Source organism: Simochromis diagramma, unplaced genomic scaffold (assembly GCF_900408965.1).
Source record: "Simochromis diagramma unplaced genomic scaffold, fSimDia1.1 OVJJ01000656.1, whole genome shotgun sequence".
Taxonomy (NCBI): Eukaryota; Metazoa; Chordata; class Actinopteri; order Cichliformes; family Cichlidae; genus Simochromis; species Simochromis diagramma.
The window spans coordinates 1055616-1077325 of record NW_024387038.1 but is presented as its reverse complement, the minus strand read 5'-3'; the positions used below and the strand labels follow the sequence as shown (position 1 = coordinate 1077325).

At 41.1% G+C, this 21710-nt stretch overlaps 1 protein-coding gene across 6 annotated transcripts in view; it reads right to left on the bottom strand.

Annotated features, from left to right (window-relative positions):
• zmp:0000000660 (arf-GAP with Rho-GAP domain, ANK repeat and PH domain-containing protein 2) overlaps positions 1–21710 on the bottom strand; it is a 164403-nt gene that overhangs the window by 39660 nt on the left and 103033 nt on the right. For all 6 annotated transcript variants that reach the window (XM_040043485.1, XM_040043487.1, XM_040043482.1 and 3 more), the window contains 3 exons: positions 11956–12100; positions 5027–5129; positions 4087–4285 (listed from right to left, as the gene is read on the bottom strand). In XM_040043485.1, the coding sequence (XP_039899419.1) occupies positions 4087–4285; positions 5027–5129; positions 11956–12100 (447 nt within the window). The remainder of the gene's footprint in view (positions 1–4086; positions 4286–5026; positions 5130–11955; positions 12101–21710) is intronic.

Below are 21710 nucleotides of genomic sequence, written 5' to 3'. Positions count from 1 at the left end.
GTGTCATGATGTTTTGGCACCATTTGTATCTTGTTATCTGTAAGCACCCTATAAGCAATCTTGTGTATATGTTATTAGCGCCACTAATTGAGCTCTAAAGTGCTACAAGAGGTTAAAGAAATTCCAGGGAGGACCTTCATCGATGTATCTGGAAAAGTGGACTTACATGGTATTCCCCATTTTCCATAACAGCACCTTCAAACTTACTGATACTGTTCAGAAAAATCAAATGACACATAACATATTAATGTAACGTTGTAGCATGTCATTAAGAGAAAATTTCTAATCTAATCCGAATTGGCTATTTCTAACGTTAGCATCCATTTAAAGCTGAATTATCAGCGACTTTGAAACACGTGTTAGCTGTGACTGGCGATTGTTACATATCTTAAAAATGAGTTTTTTAAAAATCATTGTGGACACATTTTAAATGTGACTGCCAAATATGCTGGACAGCAGTCTTGTGCTGATGCCTATCTCAAACTTTAGATGATTGAGCAGAGCAGTGGGATTAACTTCCTTTTTTTCTATTTAGGCCAGTGCCGATAGAGAAATCCACTGAGAAAAATCGCACTGAATGAGTTTAAACTTAATGTGCTTATCTTGTTTGAAAACCTTTCATTTCACAAAGTTCTGGGTGGGAAGGCTGATTTGTGCACCGTGACAGGTTAATGATTATCGAGCTCTATCTGTCATTTTCTCCTCATTTTACTTTGCTTCTTGTTATTTGTGCCGCAGATATCTTGACACAAGACATCACAAAAAGATCAATCTCCTCTCAAGTACACAGCTGAGCCCCCGGGAAGCCGTTTTAAGACGTATTGCACTCTCATTCTTTTGGGGATATGATTCTTTTTTGTTGCTGTTAACAAGTTACAAGTGCTTCATAGCCAAGAGAAATGAATACCGAATAACTGGCAAGGATCAATAAATCATTATGTTTAGTCATTGGGCTGAATAGAGAATAAATGACAGTCGAGGCAATTAAGAATAAAACGAATAAAAGACAAAAATTAAGGCTTGTGCTTTATCGTCAGCGGGAAATCTTTTTTAAATGCATTTTAGAGGTGACTGGAATGATTATAACTCTGGCAGCCAGATGCATAAAAAAGAAAGAAAAAATCCTCAGACATCACAGTTGCAAATAAAACTGATGCAGTCTGAGGTGAACCGTGCTGGAAACATGTTTTGTTTTTGTTTTTTTAATTGAAAAGTGTATTTATTTAATCCCCGAGTGTTACACAGGGGCACCTTTCATGCGGTGGTGTCACTGTAGAGAAAATAACAGTTAATCCCATGTCACAGACTGTGAATCCTAAAGGGATCCTTTCAGTGCTCCAGAACCTACCATCCCCTGACAAAACACAGTCCCTTCTGGCGCTAACGGCTCCCCGGCTGTGACAAATATGGTTTGAGAAAGCCGGGAATAAAAATGAACACCACTGCAGTTCTTTATCCCGCCCCAGGTGAGAAGATGGGGCGGCGCTCTGCGCGATTTGATCCACGTCGAGCTGTAAGTGGATTAAAAAGATCCATTGATTCTCCCCTCCTTCTGTTCGCACATCACACTGGCGCAATTCATTGAAATGTCCCAAAATCTTTATTATCTGCCAAACTATGCGTGAACTTTTGAGCCTTCCACGCTGACTGGCAGCCACTCCGCACCGACTGTCCTTTAAATAACTTGCAGTTTTGCCAGAAATGAGAACATATTGGCAAAATTCGTGTAAGTGGGCTGTGGGAACAGTGCTACCGTGACACCCTCATACTGTGAACATTATGTGGCTTTTTGAAAGCAATGAATTCTTCTTCTTCTAAAAAAAAAAAAAAAAAGATCATGTTTTCATAAAAGATTTTGTTAGCAGCTCTGGGGAAGCCGAATCTCATCTGAATGACGATCGCCTGTCGATGCATTAGGTAATATTGACATTTACTGACCTCACTCTACCGGAGGAGCTTCTTATTCTCTCCTCTGCTCCTCCTCTCCGAGCTTGTCTTTTCTTTTTCTTCTTTTTCATATTATGGAAAACTAAGTTAGTCAGAGGAGTGAGATTCAGCTGAAATGTGTAATGGTGTGAGAAGCTGAAATGTCTTTGCATCCTCCGACATCATTAAGTAGGTATAAATGCAAGCAGTAAGAGGGTGTTATGGATTGGTAGTTTTTTTGGAAATTACAGAGAGTATATGAAAATAGAGCGAATGCTACAAAGCCACAAATCTCAGCACATTCATCATGAAGTTACAGCAATTGACCGCTGACACTATCAAGCAGAAACAGATATGGTTGCTTTGGGCTCTGAGATTAAAAAAGAAAAAAAATCTGATTTATTGCCTATTAGAGGCCCACCAGAAGCTTTTTAAGGGATTGTTTGCTCATGTAGACTGTGGCAATTTAGGGAAAGCTGAGGTATACAGTTTGTGTTAACTAAGAGAGCAATATAACTTTTACTATTTAGGTTCAAATAAATTTTATGTGTACATAAGTCAGTAATGGGTTTTCTTTTAAAGGCAGTCAGGATTAAAGTTTGGGGGTTTTATAGTGATTCAAATAAGTCCCACGATCCCCCTCAATTTTTCCTCTGCATGAGTTCCAGATTGCTGAAGTCCAGGGAAGATTTTGTCAGTGCCAACTGGGAGCACCTGAACCCTATGTTCCCAAACTGTAAAGATGTTGTTGCCACGTCTTTCTGTCTTTCACTCACCTGCCTGTCTGCTAGCATGCTAGTAGTCATACATGTCCATACCACTGATCCCACCAGTTTCCACATCTAATTAGATTTGCATTTAATGTAGCCAAGTTTTTTTTAAAAGTTACTTTGTTGAAATGCAAATAGTGTGCCAAGCCTTTTTGTTACAGCCTTACAAGTTAGGCAGTGACAAACTGGGGGCTCGTCCGGGATTCAGACGCGGGACCTCTCATGTTTAAACTGAGAATCATGTCTCTGTATTAATCCTATAAGCTAAACTTGCAGTCATGTAAAAAAGAAAGTTTTTCAAATGAATCTCTGCAGTCCTGTGAAAGACGTACACCCTATGATTCAATAGTTTGATGAGCCAGCTTTAACAGCAATAACTTAAAGTAATGGTTTTCTGTATGACTTCTTATCATTATTTCACATCAGTGTGGAGGAATTTTGTCTCACTCTTCTTTATACTGCTTCAATTCAATGAGGTCTGCAGACATTTCTTATATACAGCTCTGCTAATGTATTCAGTATTTTAATCAGGCTGAGGTGTGGACATAAACTGGGCTATTGCAACACTTTGATTTTTTTCCTTTTTCAGCCATTCTTCTGCAGATCTGCAGTTGTGCTCGGGATCATTTCCCTGTTGCATGACCCAGTTTCAGTCAAGCTTAAGGTGTCAGACAGACAGCCTCACATCTGACTCTCGAATACTTTGGTAAACAGAGGAGTTCATGGTCAACTCAAGGACTACAAGGTGCCCACGTCCTGCGTCTTTTCCTCTTAATTCCTATGGAAGCAGTAAGGGCGTATGTGATTTTGCACAGAGCTGCACAGCAGTCCTGTGCATGTGACTTCCCCCCCCCACATGATTATACTTGTATAATGCATTTTGTCTAATGAGTTTTTCATATGATTGCTTTACATGGTGTCGTTACTGTTAGGTGGCTGAGTTGGTGAATTTAAATATATGAATTCAAGTATGTGTGCAAAAATCTGAATCTTGAAATTATAATCACTCGTACTTCTGTGCAGTAAATGTGTCTCAATTCAAAACTGGAGAAAAGACAGTAACCTTGCTATTGATGTAATGCATTTTTTAATATACTTGGATAAGATGATTCATGGTTACTTGTCAAAAAGGAGAAGTAAAGCCAAGACTTTCAGGAGCCAAACTACGTTATCATGGACAAAAAGTTATTAGAGCAAAGTTTCTTCAACAAGACAGGGAGGGTCTGTCTATTAAATTCAAGTTTGCTGGACTTTCAGACCTGATTATGCACCACTGAACCTACGTTGAGTTACAATATCTAACTTCTTATCTGGCTAATGATACAGACAGCAACTTCACTGAGCTCCCAGCATGAGCACACAGTGAGAGGCAAGGGGAAAAAATGCTTACTGAGTTCTTGCAGTTGCTTGAGTTGAAGTACTTCCTCCTCTCCCTCCTCCTCTCCTGAGCTGAAGTGCAGGGAAGAGCCTTCCAGCATAAACCAGCCCATCCTCCAGTAGTACAGGTCGTGACCTTCTTTGTAGTGGAGTCTGCCAATCAGTTCACTCTCTTTCCGCACTAGTCCCTCAACTTTAGGTGGGATGAAGCACTGCAGATCCGATAAGTAAACAAAAAGGAGTCTTATTTATTAGGAATGTCTATAATTAAAAACACTGGCAGTGGCCAGTGCTACCCCTCAGCCTCCTAGTACTTGCATTGTTATTGCAAAATATTACATTGACAAGATTTTCTGAAAACTTGACCACTGACCTCTAACCTTTGGGTCAAGGTCACTGAGATTCAATATTTTCTGAGATTTTTAGTGGATACACCTGTGTTATCAGTTTCAAAATCCTAGGTGACGTCCCTGTCAAGAAAGATACATCCATGATATAAATTTGAAACTTCTATGTTGCTTTGATCTCGACTGCCCAGCAGGGTGACGACAACAGCCTATTTTATTGTTTTGTTTTTTTTAAAAAAATGTGAAACTAATAGCACAGCTGAAGCCTCATTTTCCTTAAACAGACACCCGTAGACACATTCACTGCTATTCTTTAGACACTGTTCTGTAATTTAAACAGGAACACTCAACTGTGCCTAGGTCTAGAAACGAATTGATTAAAGATGCTGTGTGTTGCAGTGTCCATGATTGGGTTTCCTGGGAGTTGAGGATAAAACAGGGACAGGTTTGTGCAGTGTTGAATGATTCTGTCAGTACGTGAGGGAAGGGAAAGAGAGACTACATCTCTTAATGAAATAAGCAAAGGTAGGTTGAGGCTCACTGAAGACACAAAGAAAATAATTGTTTACGAGTGTCATTGTGCACTGTATCTGCAAACTGTGTCACCTTTGTTAGCGCATGAATCCAGTCATGCTGCGTTTCCTGTGTTTCCGCTCCGAAAATCAGCAGTCGCTCCGTCTGCAGGTACAGCTCCACGGTAAACACAGCCCTGCCAGAGATGCACAGCTCACTATCAGATACGAGGAAATGAAAACGGCCTAACAGACGCACACAGAAAAACAGAAAACGGCTAACGAAGCATCCAAATCTAGCTTCAGTTTTCACACGACCAATACATACGTTAAATCCAGGCAGATCTGCTGGGCAGCTTTCCTGAAGCAGCTGAGAGTTGAGTGCCTTTCTAAAGGCCACTTCTGTTTTGCATTCTTCTACCAGATTTGTTTAAGAGTGGCGAGTTTGTTTATTCACCACTCCTATGGTGCTCTGGCACACAAGTTCGTTAGTATTTAGCCTCTATAATGTTCTATATGTGGGATCTTTGCTGTGCTCTCAGTGCCTCAGACTTGTTGCAGAGACACACTGCCAATGTACAGATACCGGCCATTTCTTTATATTTTGTAAGCTTTTCTATGCATGAATGATTCAAAGGTCAGTTTTAAGTGGCTTAAAATACAAAATAAAAAAAATCATTCCTCTATAAGTGGTTAGGTACAAGGACTGGAGCAAAAATGGGTTAAAAGAAAAAAAAGGAGAAAGTTTTCATTAATTTCAATGCATTAATTTAACATTGCCTTGTGGTGCTGTAATTCATTAAACCACATATAAAATTTCATGTTCCTGTCTAACAAAGGGGTCAAACAGAAACTGGTACAAATAAATACATTCCTTCAAAGAACCATTACTAATTGCAAACTGCAAATACCATTAAAGTTGTTTTACTGCAAACTGGAAATGATTATCAAAGATGTTCACTACAGCACAGTTCAAACAGACTTCGGCTCATGTGTGGCCTCTGTATTTAGTGTTTTTCCCACCATTCTATACTTTTAATGCGAAACACACTTTATGAGGTGTTATCCCACCTTACGTGTTGACACAAATGCCATCGACAATCTGTAAATAAAGCAACAACAAAGAAGCCCCCCCCCCCCTCGTATATCACAATCACAAGACTTAATTGGATTTCACCCACCAAGCTCGACTGTCTACATTAAGAGGACAGCTTTTATAAAATTAGGAGCAGTCGGTTGTTTTAACAACATTTAATAACAATAAGATTCTTGTTGTGATCACTGCACAGGTCTTTGCTTAAATGTGTTGCAGATCAGACCATCGGTGGATATTCACCTGCCTGAAAACATATTTGAGCATAAAAATTGAAGGTGTGCGTGCACCAAACACGTGAAATGAAAAAAAGGAAAAAGAGAAAAAGAATAGGCAGTATGCACTCATCCATCCCCACACTCGCAGGTAAAACCCTTGCTGTCTGCAACCCAAAGGCAACTATTAATCTTTGTTGGTCTTTCTCTTCCTGTTGTTTCTGCCTCCATCTCCCTCAGTGAAGGTGCACGGGTCAGAGTATCACTCGCTTAATGGTCAGTACATACTGGCGAGCAGTAGTTCTCTTTCTATTGGTGCGCTACAACGAGGGCAGCTCTAAATGCTACAGCGACGGCTGTTTAAGGTGGCGTGTCGCTGGGGTCACGGCAGCGCCAAGCTGCTCGCTTCTAAAGCGTGTCAGGGGAACAGGAGAGACATGGGTGTTTGTGCGCTCTTTGCGTGACCTGGCCCGCCCCCTTTCCCTGCAATCCCCCCCTGCTGCCTCCGCGCTGGGAGGCTTGCAGGTGCTTGTTAGAAAGGGGGTCCTAGAGGAAGTGCGAGGGAGAGAGCGGCGGGGGCGGGGTTACCTTGATGCGCTGGGGAAAATTCCTTTGTAAAGAAAGGACAAGAGAGAGATGAGAGATGAACGCTGCATCATGAGAGTCCCAGAGGGAGGGAGCGGCTGAGAGGGAAGAGGAGAGAAAGAAACAGGAAGCAAACTAGAAGGAAGGAGAGACAGAAAGGTGTTGAAATAATGATGTGAGCAAGAACATGAGCTATAAGAAGCAAACATGGGTCACTGTTTTGTGTTGTACGTGGCATCAGTTTGAAACGGTTTGTCCCCTATGGACCACCTCACGGATAAACTTTATCTGCACAACAGCGAACTACATGTAGTTATCAAACTTTATGCCTTTAAAAAAAGTTGATGTGGACACCAGTTTGGTGGGAGAAGTCAGCTTAAGGCAGTAAGATGGTTTCTGCAAAAACCTGCCTTTATTAAACGGTGATCAGAATTCGGTCCTACCTGCCCTGGTACAGGGTGCAGCATTTGTTCTCATGGAGCAGAGAGCTCTGCAGGGATATTTCTGTCCTTGCTGTTGTTTAAATTTAGTTTGAAAGTTTAGCTGTTGTGTAACTTTCAGGCAGGGGAAAAGAGTCACTAGGTTGGTTATGCACTGTAACAAAGGACAAAAAAAAAAGATACAGATCACAATCACGCTGCAGCAGGCGAGCGACACACGAGGTAACAAGCACACGACAACAATAGAAACACTAATTTTAGTAAAGAGTTTACTTTGAAGTCACTCATTTTCCTCTGTCCTGTAGTGGGATTTATTCATAGACTGCGAGATGACGTAACTTTGAGATTTCTTAAAAAGGGACCTGTTATGGTTACTTCCAACTCTATATTCCTTTTTTTAGTATCTGTGAGAGCAGCTTTGCATGATTCACAGTTCAAAATAATCCCTGTCTGTCCAATCCATTGCTCTGGCGTTTGCATGTTCTCCTCGTGTTTGCGCTCCTTTCTCTCAAAGTACATACACTTGGACATGGGGTTAGGCTAATTGGTGATTCTAAATTGCCCGAATGGTTGTCTGTCTCTCCAACCTATCCCTGCGACAGGCTGGTGACCCGTCCAGACTGCACCCACCTTCCCCCCCATGACAGCTGCGATAGGTTCTAGACCCCCATGTGACCCTGAATTGGATTAGCAGAAGAAAATAACTGGACTGAAATAAGAAAATGAACACATAATGACATTTAGTCTCTTGCTTTGTGATGGTTAAAGTGCAACCAAAGAGGTGATTCAGTTAGTTTACACCTCAGAAGAGTCTGAAGTCTGTCTTTTTATGTGAGCCTGAGCCTGACCATCTAGTCTTAGTGACACATATCAGACAGCCTAGTCAGATTTATCTGAATATAGATATGGAGATGTTCAAAATGTTGTCCTGGATGTACAGCTGTCTGTCTGGTCCCACCATGTTTCCACAAGAGAAATTAAGGCACCTATGATACAAATGATGCAATTGTTAGCAGCCCAAGAAACTTTATTGCACGCCACGCTGTGCAGGACGGATCTGATAAACTTGGGTATGACATCAAGTTTGATGTACATGGACATTAGAATGATAATTCCCAGCTATGTCCTCCTCCGTGGGGACAAAACAGTTTTATAACACGCTTCTGCCGCCATAAATCAGCTATATTTCTTCTTTGTCTTTGTTATTTTGCATGTTTTACCTCAATCTACTCTGTCTGGCTTTTGTTTTGTTCGCACAATGATGCCACTGCTGCGAAGATCACAGCATCACCCTAAAGTTTGACCGTCAGTTTCCTCCTAGGTCGACCAGATGAAACCAGATGGAACCGTTCTCCCTGTGCAGCTTTGGAGGCATATCCAAAGATATGATTCTTCCACACCTCTCATCTTTTTATCCGGGACTCTTTAAGTAAGAGTTTCAGTTCTACTACTTTGCACAGATGAAAATCAAATAAGGAACCCTCAATTTTCACGCTCATGCTGCCACCTTATCACAGCAATCAAAAGAGCTCTCTGTCCTTTATTGCACATGTGAAAACTCCATGATTAAGGAAATATTTCACACATTACTGTAAAAAGCTGACCCTCCTTATTAGAGACCAGATTTTTAAATTGGTTCAATTCAATTTTCAAGTAGGCTTCAATTACACACGTGCGTGCTATTTTAAGTGTGCTGGAAAATAGTTTTTTATACTAAGAGTGAGTTAAGAAACACTTCCTCACAGAGGAAACCTGCAGTACAAGACTTACCTGTGTTTTAAATGTGCACAAACTTATCTACATGTATTTTTGTAGTTTTTTAGTTTCTCCTCAATGCTTTCGTGTACCTCGGAAAAGTCTAAACTCCCTGCCCTACATAGAAACCCCATGTCACTTGCAAAGTCGACGTCTAAGCTCTTCCAAAAAGCTTGTGTGCGAGAGGAGGACATGATAACGAACATGACAGATAATGAAACCGCACCAAAAAAGCAGCTAAAAAGGAGGAAAAAGAAGCAGTTCCAGGGCTTTTAGCTAAATCTGAAGGTTGGAATCGACTTACAAATATTCTTGTCAGAACAGGCAGATGAGTAAGAAAATAATTTTTAGGCAAGGAGAAAAAAAAAATCTACTTATCACCAGCTAACATACTCCCTTTGCATTAATTCCTTAGGAATGGATTTCTAATATTCATAAACTTTAGCCAACGTATGTTTTGGGGCTGCGCTATAATTCACGGTGTCCTCTGCCACGGTGAAATTACCCAAATGCCATGTTTAATGGAAATGACACCTACGGTCTCCTGCAGCGCGGTGATAGGCTGCTGGTGGGAGTGTGTCATCTGCATACATTAATATTCATGAGCGGCAGACAGTGGAGAGGTGAGACGTCCCGGCTCTCTCCGTGCACGGGCATGCTGGGAACGCTGGAAGTTGCAGGATTGAGACGGAGCGAGGCAGAGCTTAATCTAGTGAAACGCACGGCCATTATGAGCGCCAGCGACGGAGAAATAATAGCTGTTGCCGAGGTCACGCCGTGACCTGTAACTGAGATTTATGTGCAGGGCTAAAAATGGTGCAAGTCGATGCTGCTTTGTAGAAAACTCACCAAACACACACACGCATGATTATCAGTGTAACCTGTCACGGCAGTGTGTGTGTGTGTGTGTGTCCAGCTCATTAAAAAAGGTCAAAGTTTTAGCAAGCCAGATGTGTCTCTAATGGCTGTATACATAACATTTACAAATAAAAGCATTGTTTCCTCTTCATAACATCTGCTGCTATCATTAAGGACTTGGCTTATGCTTTAATCATAAGCAGTTATCAGACTCCGAGCTCGGGAACAGGGGGACAGGCACATGAACGCACATACAGGATGCAGTGGGAGTGTGACGCACGTGAGCGGGGACGTATGGGGACATCTGCTGATTCTTTTTTTGAGTGTTTGTACCACTTCCACAAGAAATAAATAAATAAGTAAATAAAAGTTTGTTGTCAAAGCAACTTTCTTTTGCTGTTTTTTTGTGGTGTAGCTGCATCATAATCTGACTGAGGAGTGCTGAACGCGATCGGGGTGAGGCGGAACGGTAACACGAACACAGGAAGTGGCAGTTAAAACTGCATCCCCACCAAAGTAAATAGTAAACATAGCGCTCATAAAGCCCTGATGGTTCTGTAAAACTGAATAATGCTCAGTCTGAGGTTATGCTAATGAGACACACGACGAGGGGAAAGAAACAGAGCAGAAGCCTGGGTATACATCCACGTCAAGCAGGCTGCGGTGCTGCAATAGATGAATAACACGTGCGGTAAAAATGATTTTAACCAATAAAAGAAATAAATTATTCAAAATGCCTTTTGTGTATGTGTGACACGTGTGTCCTTAAAGCAGATTTAACAATCACATAAATTATGATTTAGTAGAGAGGATGCAAATGAAGCATTTCAAAGCAGTTTAACTGCAGGGTTGTGCTGCGTATGCTTATGTACGAGGGATGTGCATGAATAAGAGTAAATTTAAACGTTGAGTGTTTATGAAAGCCTTATTACCTTGTTGATCTCCTGCAAAGTGTAATTTATGTGCGGTCCCCACATACTGGATTTAAATTAATGTTAAATGCTCGACATTAATAGCACAGCAGGGAAAGCTGTGAATATCTGGTATGACCAGGATGGGATGCGTGACTTGCAGAGGTGTCCCTGGCTCTAAATAATGGCACACAATAAAGACGGATTGGTGTGAAACATCGCAACAACTCTGAAGGTCATCGAAGGTTCGTAGAGATGCGCAAAGCCAGAAAAAGCTACAAACGCCTTTATGAAGACCAAAGTGTAAACCAACCCACAAAAACACAAATCATCTATAAGAAAAGAGCTGGCATCATGCAAAGATCACACCAAGAGCAGAACGTTCAATCCTGAAAGTGGGCCAAGTGTAGAAACACAACATCTCTGCAGAAATCTCTAAATCTGCGTTTGTAGCTCCACTGTTAGAAAACACTGAATAAAAGTGATGCTAATGGAAGCATTGTCCCCCTCTGATATCTCAATTTGTTTCAAGTTGAAGGTTTAGGCAAAAATTTATAATGTTTTGTCTGAAAGCGGGGGGAAAAAAACCCTGAAAAACGTAATTACAGCACGGGATAGAGCACAAGTAGAGGGAGCATCATGGTTTGGGCTTTGCTTCACTACCTCGGAGCCTGGATAGATTCACTGAGGGAATGATAAATCCAAAATTGTATGAGGTGATTTTAAGGAAGAGTTTCATGGCAAAACTTAGAGGTTGGCTAATTTAGTAAGACAATGAGCCAATAAGAGCGAGGTTTAAAGAACTGTTACAGTCTCATGGGCTACTATAGGGTGTTTGTTGCTGCTCTGGGAGGTTTGAGGTTATTTAAGAGTTCTTACTGGACAGCTCATATTGTGAGTTTAAAAAAATATCAATATGTTTAATATATGTTTAAGAAATACATTAAAAAAAACAAATGTTGGCACTGTCTTACACCCATATTAAAGTAACAGTGGTAAATTAAGTTTGATGTTCATTTGAAAAGAATCAGTTCAAGCTTAGGGGAACATAAAAAGTTTTGAAATCTAGTCCGTGATTTGGACTGAAGCAATTTTCTGAAGCCTTTAGATTTTCTTCTACATGTACTCACTTTCACTAATTAGTTGATTTGTGTGTGCATTCATACCCAGCTCCAGTCATCGTCTCTGTGTGGTTGACAGCCAGGCTAATGACTTCGGTGGCGTCCACCCTGCCAATGGCTGAAGGGCTTCGCTCGCTCTCATAGTAACTCAGGAAGCCGCCTTCCAAAGTACACCAACGGCGTGCCATGTCTGAAATTCACACATACACAGAAAGCAGCATTACAAATACTGTGTATAAGGACAGGCCACTTACGAACTTAGTCATCCATTGGTGCATTCCAATGATAGAAAAAAGGACGTAAGAAAGCTTCTGAAACTACTAATTAAACACTAGTCAAACTTGTATTAAAGTGGTGACTGATAAAAACGCTGCGCTTTTGCTGCCGGAGTTCGCTTTGTTTTCAGCCTCTTGGTTGCTGTGGAAAAACGTGTACTACCTTCCCGGTTGGGGAGTGGTTACTGGAGGTTGCTGGCAGTCAGAATCAGAATCAGAAAAAGACAAACTTTATGAATCCCAGAGGGAAATGGAGTCAACTGGTAAAGTGAGTCGCAAAGATGGTGCTCAATCTGACTGTTCTGGTCGCTAGTGGATTGGTGCTTTGCGCTGAAAATACCAGCTTATCTGCAAAAACTTGGTAACTACAAGCAGTGACAGTTCGCCTTCAAAGCTTACTGGCACAACTTTTCCTTTTAAGGCAAACAGTTGCCACTTCACGTTTCAGTACCATTCAGGAGTTAGTTAGCAAGGTTTTGCAGATAAGCTGGTGAACACAAGCAACGGTTTTCTGTGCCACACCATGTAACTTTTTGCAGTCAACTGCACCTACCGGCAGCAAGCAGCCTCCTGCAACCACTCGCCAACTGGTCCGGGAACGCACATTTTTCCCTAGCGACCAGTGGTTACCATGCGGTTGGCTGGGGCCTTAGCTATTTTATCATATACTGTTAAGGGGTTTGTCTGCATATACATTACAATATTGTGATCTATGCCTGATGCTTTTAACTGTTGCTCATCCATCACTACCTAAACTAAATAAAGAGCTTTTAGGTGGGACCATGTAATGTTTCTGAACAGTCACCATTGCTGTGGCCACAACAGTATGATCTTCATGAGCCAGTTCATGGTGCCAGTGGTGTTAATGCAAACAACCTGATGAAACAGTCATCATTGACAAAACTTCCCCCAACTGTGCACTTGCTGCTATAAGTCACATGCCTGCTGTGAAAAAGTTATACCGACTATTGACTTCACCTGATCAATAGTCAGGTGAGCTCAGCAGTCAACTAACTATTGATCAGGTCCCAAAGCAGGAAAGGCCCTCACCAAGACTGAAGATTGTAAAATTCAACATCATAAACACATTAAGTCTTTGTTGGCTGAATAATGTATTTATCTGTTTATTGTATGTATATAAATATGATTAGAGCTGAAATCAATCAACATCATTTACTGAGTTTGAGAAACACTGCTGTGTTGTCAATATGTAGTTACAGGCTTTACTTAGCTTGCTAAAGTTTTACAGTGATTATACTTTATGTTACAAAAGTAGGCTAACATGTTAAAAATGACTTATTTAATTAATTTACTTTCACTTTGAAATACAGTAATTAAATCACTCTATAGTGGTAAGGCTTTTCCCACTTTATCTCAGTAAATAATAAAGACCTGGAAAACGTGGAATTAAAGCAGAATTTCACATTTTTCGATATAATTAGTGTACATTGAAGAGAACAGATAAACAATGGTATTACAAAGGTACGGGGACCACGTCTTTGTCCACCTGACAAAGACGTGGTCTTTGCTAGTGCTAGCTAGGTTTGCTAGCTAGCACTAGCAAACCTAGTGCTAGCTAGGTTTGCTAGCGCTGGCCATTTGGTAGCCAATGGATGCTTCTGATCCAAGCAAACAAAGTAAGAGGATGAATGCGTTTGTTTAATAACAAAACACACACACACAATATGCATAACACAACTGTACTTATAACAATATAACCTTCATTATCTTTGGAGATATATTTCACACACAAACTTGATTCCACCTTGAGATAAATGTGTAGCTTGGACTCTTATTTGACCTCATTATGTTTATTATCTCTACTGTAAAATGTACATTTGCATTTTGATAGAACTGGACAAACTGTCTATTGTTTGTAAAGTCAGAAAAAGCCATTAATTAGTGGCAGTAATCTGAGTGATTGGCTTCGGGACAATTAGCACCACTCGAACCTTATTTAACTCAGCTAATGACTCTCTGCAAGCCGAAACAACACTTTCAAAAAAACTGTTTAAAAGTTCAGAGATTAGACGTTATTGCAGTTTTCACAGACAAACTGCAGCAGATGAGTAAATGTCACATGTCGCCTGCATACACTCTCTTTGTGTGCAGTTAACTCATAAACCTAACTAGTCAGATAATGGTACCACACCACCTACAAGTGGATATCCTTACACCATCATCTGATGTGCATGTTGTGGTTGTGAGCACACATGCCCCACCCACCTGCTGATCAGACCTTCTGTTTTTGAGAGGCAGCCAATAAGAAGAAAGTTAAGTTAAAGGAGCCTGAAGTGGCTTTTTTCAGGCACTGGAGGAACTGAGCAGCTGCACCAAGACCCAGTAATACTGTGATTCAAGCAAAGCTATTCTGCTCAAGTTAAATAAATCTTCCTGCTACTCTCCTTAGGGGTCACCTCAGAGGATCACCTGCCTCCGTCTCATCCTACCCTTGTGTCACACCAACCCTCTGCATGTCCTCCTTCCCTACATCCATGAGAGTCCTCTGTGGTTAAAGCACAACATTTTAACAAGCCTTTCAGAAATGATGTAAGTTGAGTCCAAATTGGGCAGAAAGACTGTGGTCTCCATTTTTAAATGATCAAAAGTAGTTCTGGCATGGCGTGAGGAACATCTCACTGTTCAAAGCCAGATCTGCGTCCACGTGGCAGTTATTTAAGAAGACCGCACGTCAGTTTCAATAAAATATAATACACACAGCATGTGAGGGCATACGCACAAACGCATGCACGCAAAGATGTACACACTCTCAAAATTAGAACTGTTAAGAGACTCCAAGCAGCAAGCAGATTTCAATCAACAAACATGATCTCAGAGGAAAAGCTGGAAAACACACACAACATTGTCTTTCATGACTGTCTGACTGTGCGATTTACATAGCCAATGAGCATGAAGTTCATGAAAACATACCTAATTTTGGATTTTCAAAGTCACCGTGCCATCTGCTTTTTTGTTCCGCAACAAACATACACACTCACTCACTCACACACACGCACACACACACACAAACAGCTTCCCACCCCACACCCCCTGTCGCTTGCGACTCCAAAGTTTCCACTGTATCCATCTCATGAATATGCTAATTGTGCATTCCACTGCCAACTGTGTGTGATGTTTCTGAAGGAACAGATATAGTTCCAATAAAAAGGAAGTGTCTACAACTGGCTGTTAAAAGAAAAAGGATGTGATAAGCATGGGAAAAGGAGGATGTCAGTTTTGCTCTATTCACCCTTGCACTGCCTCTCTTTGTGGCTCTTTCTGACTTTTCTTTGTGTCTTTTGTCTAAGAAAAAAACCTATTTGGACACAATTCTGTAAACAGCTTTAAAAATGCAGTGACTAATACCTAACTGCTTACTGTGGCATTAAAAATTACTTTTCTTTTGACCCCACTTCACTTCCAAGAAAAGAGTTATTCCAACAGCTAAAGATTCATCATCTCCATTTGAAAGCGACCAATTTCTATTTGTATGTAGGACGCACAAACACACACACACACACACACACATATATATACATATACAGAGACACATACAGAGAGAGAGGCTGGGAGGACAGAGAAACAGAGACACTCTGGTATTTAAAGCCATTACCAATCCAATCTATCTGACAGGACACAGTGTTGTCTTGGTGACGGAAAAGATTGCCATGCACTTCACTTTCGCTTCAAATGTGTCCCTGAATCACTAAGGTTTTGCAGAAAATGTCATGTCCATCATTTCTTAACAGAGAATAGCTAAGTCGTTGTTTCGTGCTACACTGCCTCTGTAATTTCGCCCTTCCTTCTCTCTGTCCTGTCCCTAATAGCTTATTAGCCGAAAAGTTTCCTTTGTACCACGTGAAACCTTTAGCACAATCATCCTCTTAAAAGGCACACTTGTTTTCTGAACTGAAGTCAGGTGCCATCATGAGCTCGCAGGAACGTGGCATATTGGTAATTATTTTTTTTTAAGTGTCTTTGTAATGGTTCATGTGGTGGTTATGTGGGAGTTTAGGTCATGTATGGACGAAAGTACTACTAAACATGGCACGCAGTACTGTGCTGCTCTTATAAATCATACTGCTCAGTAAGTTAATGTTGTTATCTGTAAGATATATGTATAAAATATACCCAGGAGGATCTGGTGTTGTTTAAAAGGCAAAGGTGGTACCTATTTGGTGCTGTCACGGTTCAGTTTACTGCATTTTACATGAGGCTAACTAATAAATAAACAAGTTTTCATGGCATTATTTTTTAAATCACCCTCACTTCACTTTTGCCCCCTGGAACTTTGTTGAACAGGCTGAACTCTCATGAATTTGCAGATTCCCGTCAAATTTTATGCCACAATCACCAGGCTGACATTTGGGGTTCACATTCAATGTCTCGACATCTGCTGAATGTCGTTCAGTCCAATTACAAATTTAGTGCAGACGTTCAGGTTTTGGTTTTTTTTTTTGGTTAAATGTCTTTACGAAGGAAAAACTTCAAATTGTCAAAACAAAAAAAAAAATTAATCATCAAACAAGAAATGGCTTTGTTTGTTTTTTTAAATCTTCTTTGTGTTGCAGGCTTAACAGACAAGGTTACAGGAGGAGATGCTGACATGTGAAAACCAGTAAAAGAATGGCAAATCCCTTCCATATAGGAATTGCTCCTAAACCTGGGAATCTGGGCCTCGACAGAGGGTAGGCGTTCACGTGGACACTCCATACAGCACCTTGAACGTCTTAAATATCCTCTCATTTCTCTAGATTTTGCTTCCACGGAGTCAGACTTTGTTGTAATTTTTGAACATGGTCTACAGTGATAGTTCTTCAGGCTTTCTGAAGGTTTTTAAAGTTTCAGCTCCTTTTTCACTCAGTCTTGCTTAACACTGACCTGTGAATTATTCAAGCATAAAACAACTCATAACTCAAGGGATGAACCGGCATTGTGTCTACACACAACAGACGATTTAGGCACTATGTTACTAGCAGCCTGTTGCAAAAACACATGGAATAGAATCGCCCTTTATTTTCATTGCGCAAGTACAACAACAATTATAATTCCCACATTCGTATTTCTTTAGATGAATTTATGAAAATACTAAAGATAACAGTTTGAGAGGCAATAAACAGTATTTTGCATTAAGAAGGGATTGCAAAAGAGCTGTTGGTGAAAACTTGACATATCTCAGCATGGCGTGCTGTGTCACCTCCAAGTGGAAGACAAAAGCAGAAGTCCAAGGCCTAAAACCAATCTGCAGCAGTTGAATAGTATCTGAAAGTCATGTCCTTAAGAAATAGGAAAATATTCGAGCAAAGACCTGACACAGGACGTGAGACAGGCATCTGGCCCCTCGGTTGATTCGTCTACTGTTCACTGAAGCCTCATCAGAACGGGTCTCAGTCGAAGGCTGGCTGTCAAGAAGCCATTGTTAAAGAAGGGAAACAGGGAGAGGTATGCCTGAGGTATGCCAAGCTATATAAAACGTGTGCCGAAAATCAGCAGCAACAGGTCTGATAGAGGTATGAAACCAAATTTTAAACTTTGGTTTAGATCATATTTATATGTACAGAGGAGCACCTACAGCCATCTGTAAAACACGTTGGAGGCTCTGTCACGGTTGGCCTGCGTTTAAGCCACTGGCGTTGGAGATCTTGTCAAAATTGATGGAAATATGAACACAGAAAAGTACATTCAGCACAGCTGGATAGAAAAACATAAAATAAATATGATTTTTGAAAGTCCTTCAAACTTTCTTGTAAGAAATGACACGGAAATTTGCATAAGAGAGCTCAGGCTGTGTTGAAGCTCATCGACAAGCTTGTTTGAATTGTACAAACTCTAGTTTCCCTTATATGATATATTTATATATGCATGTTTGCACATTTCCCAAGAAATTGCTGCACAAATTTCCCATTTTGGTGAGAATATAAAGAGATGATGGGTGGCTCAAGACACAAACACAGTACTATAAAGTATAAGAAACTGCGTGCGATTAGAAATTTACAGCTGCCGTAAGGTGTGTTTACCCATTTTTCCATAACTAATGCATATATATTTTATACTATTCATTTGGTATTGCTGCAGAAGTCTCATTATAATCCCCCATAACAACTACACATTTAAAACATATTAAACTGACAACAGGCAGCCATCAAGGCATGATAACAAAGTAAATGTTGGTTGTGCAATGAATTGGCTATAGAATAATGACAAAATGAGTGTTTGGATTGGTTGCTTAAAGCCTGTTTTTCACTATGCAATTCTAGCTAATCTTCCAGGAAAATGAAAACTTGATCTGGGCAGCCAAAACAATCAAATAATAGTGCTTTTATTTTACTCCTGTAGCTGAAATAGTAGACCGTGAACAAATAAAGCTCAAAATGGTGAGCTTTTTTTGTTTAAAATAACTCTTAGATATTGATTTTTTATTGAAGGTTAACATGCCGGAGAGGTCGAAAACTTCTCATCAAGGTCATAAAAAGTTACAATGCCTTTGAAATATGCAAACGAGCGGACCTGGATATTAGGAATATTAATGGATATCATTGCGACGCTGCCATTTGTGGCATCTAGATCCAATCTCCCTGAACAGACATCTTCAAAACCTTCCATCTATGCCGAGGACACAAAGAAAACATTTTTAATTTCCTCTTCGTCCAAGGACAAAGACACTAAAAGTCCCACTGTGAATCCAGGAAGCAAATTGCTGTGGGATCCTGAGTCTAATCAGAGTGGACACATGAGTGGGCTCCCTACTCTACCACTTTTAGAAGAATTATCCTAATAATGGGCAGCAAAACCACAGGTACAGGTTCTCACATACAGCCTTAACACGTCGAGGAGATCGTAGAAAGGGGGGCAGCCACAAGGTGTCACAAGTCAAGAATTTAAAAAATCGAATTGGAGACATCACTACTGATCTTCTTCGGGCTTGAATTGGGAATGAATGTTTGATTTGATGGATTATGGATAAGACAGAAGACACACAAAGTAGAAGAATGTCTATAAAAGGAAGCTGTACTCTAGATGCAGGACATGTGATGCTGCCGTTTCAGTGCCATACTGGCATGGTCTCTGTAAATAACTACAATGAGTTTCAATCACTTGAATGCAACTGTGTTAAAAATGTGTGGCACAAGTTACTTCCTACCACAGCAGTGAATGCCTTTGGATCCCTTGAAGATATTCCCCCAGGAAACTGGCTTTATCAAATATCTGCACATCACCCAATCATGTGCATCTATCTTCCCTCTTTGTTTGTGGTTCGGCATTTCCTTAGCGGGTGGGATACCACTAGCTTCCACACAAGCACCAGCGCAATAGCAGGAACAATGGTGCTTGATTTACAATCAAGCAGCTGCGTCCATTGCCAGCTGTTCCCCACACACAGCAACGGCCCTGCGGCCCAGCCGTTCTCCGCAGGAGTCCACAACCAGCCGCCAGAGACAACGCCTAGCGGAAGCCAAGCGTGGTACAAGCCTGCACCCGCTAAATTGGGCCAATTAGCTTATACACTAAAAGCTCTCCCCGCATAGTGTTTTCCAGAGGAAATCTACTATGTGGAACCTCAGTTTCTCCTTTTGCTGCTCCTTTTCCCTTCACCTCCTCTCTCACCACAGCAATTTGTAAAATGTGCTAAATGCTCCAAGAGCGCACGATGAGCAGGCTGATTAGACAAATCAGCCAGTCAATGTGGCATTTAAACTGTCTTATTGTTCATTGACTGAATGGGCCGCATTTATAGAATAACAAGTTTACTCAAAAGTTTTAACTCTGAATGTGTATCAAGTTTTATTTTTAACCGCGCTCGCCCAGATTTACCCAAAAAGTCCCCCGAAACTTTTTATCGACGCGGCGCAGGCACCCATTTCAGTATGCATCGAAATAGCCGGCTGTGCCCCTCTTCCACTGAATCAACCTCTTCCCTCGCTCACTCTCCCACCTCTACCCCTTCCACCAATCTTCTGTCTATCTTGCCATCAGACTAAAATATCTGTGATGAAGACATCTGCTGGACAGCTTGTCAGGGGGGCTGGAAATGGAAATCGAGAAACTGAAGGGATCTGAACGATCTGTCTGTGCCAGAATTACAGCCCACTTCATTACAGGGAGGAATGGACAGATATGGCATAAGATAAAGGGAAAAAAATACACACTATCTGCCATGTATTTCTGGCTTTAGCAACAGCACTGCTTACTCATTTAGGCAGGAGGCGCGGTTACATAAACACAGACACCCCAAAAAGTACATTAGATTAAGACAAATTGTTTCAATGGGCTTTGTCTAGTGCTCGTGAAATAAAAACAGAGCAGTATAAATGTGACTACTTAGAAATTGTAATTATTTAAGCAGTCTTTGAAAGCTAATTTTTACCATAAACCACAAAGAAGATTTGGTTCACTATCAAAAACCCGACTCCAACTTTGTAGCTGCAAGTAACTGAATTGTCCACACAGATTTCTGTCCTCAGTAAAATGTAATTCCACATCTGTCTCTTCTCTCTTCTCTTCTGAGCTAGTGTTGCTGGGGAAAGGGAAAAAACAGAGCACTGCTGATGAGGGAAAAGACAAAACTAATCAAACAAAATTGAGGATGCCATTTCCTTGCTGCCACTCACCATTTCAGACACTAACTGTCTCGCTTTCCCCTCAAAGGACTCACACGAGCGCACACGGAGAAGTGCACGCTCTTCAGTGTGGGAGTAGCATGAGTCACCGCTCGGCCCGTTCGAAGGGGGAGGACTTAATTGACGCTGGAATCAACTGTACAAACCGGATATGAAGCCGAGCTCAAACACAACAGGAAGCGGGAGGTAAAGTGGTGCCACGCTGCCGAGGACGGTGGAGCGCTGTTAAATTAAACAAGGAAATTTGTTTTTCTAACCCTAATCTATATTAGCAGCAGTGTCTTGACTTAACATGCTGCCAAATGCGAAGCAGGCGTTGTATTTTATTTCATTACTGTGGGCCAGCACACTGGTCCTCGCCCCCAAGCCACCTTTTCAAAGGCATTACCAAAACTGCTTGCCAAATTAATTTACACATACTAGTTCCCATCAGTGGAAGCACAACAGCTCACTAGAGCTCTCTCCAAGCCAAAAAAAGAAGGTGAAGTTTAAGACACTGTGGCAGAGTGCTTTTATTAAGCCATGAGCACAAGCTACTGTATGAATTATTAAGGACTTTGGTGCATCTATAGACCATCAAACCATTAGCCTGCGAGCAAAAGGCATCCAGGAGAGCACATTCAAAAATACCTCACCCCTCTGCGCTCGCAAAGTCCTGACAGCGTTTCCTTGTGATTGAAGAAGTTGGAACACACCGAGTTTTGAACCCAACCCCTCTGAATTTTTCAGCAGCTGCAGTTAAAGCACCATTAAAGCACAAAAGCCGTGTCTGCGTGGTTTTCTATAATTGATGAAATAACAAGGTATTTATTGGAGGAAATATCACAAGCACTTATCTGAGGAGATGGCGCGGCGACTGCAAGTGGTATAAAATGCACGACAGTGACCAACAAAAATGGGCACCTGT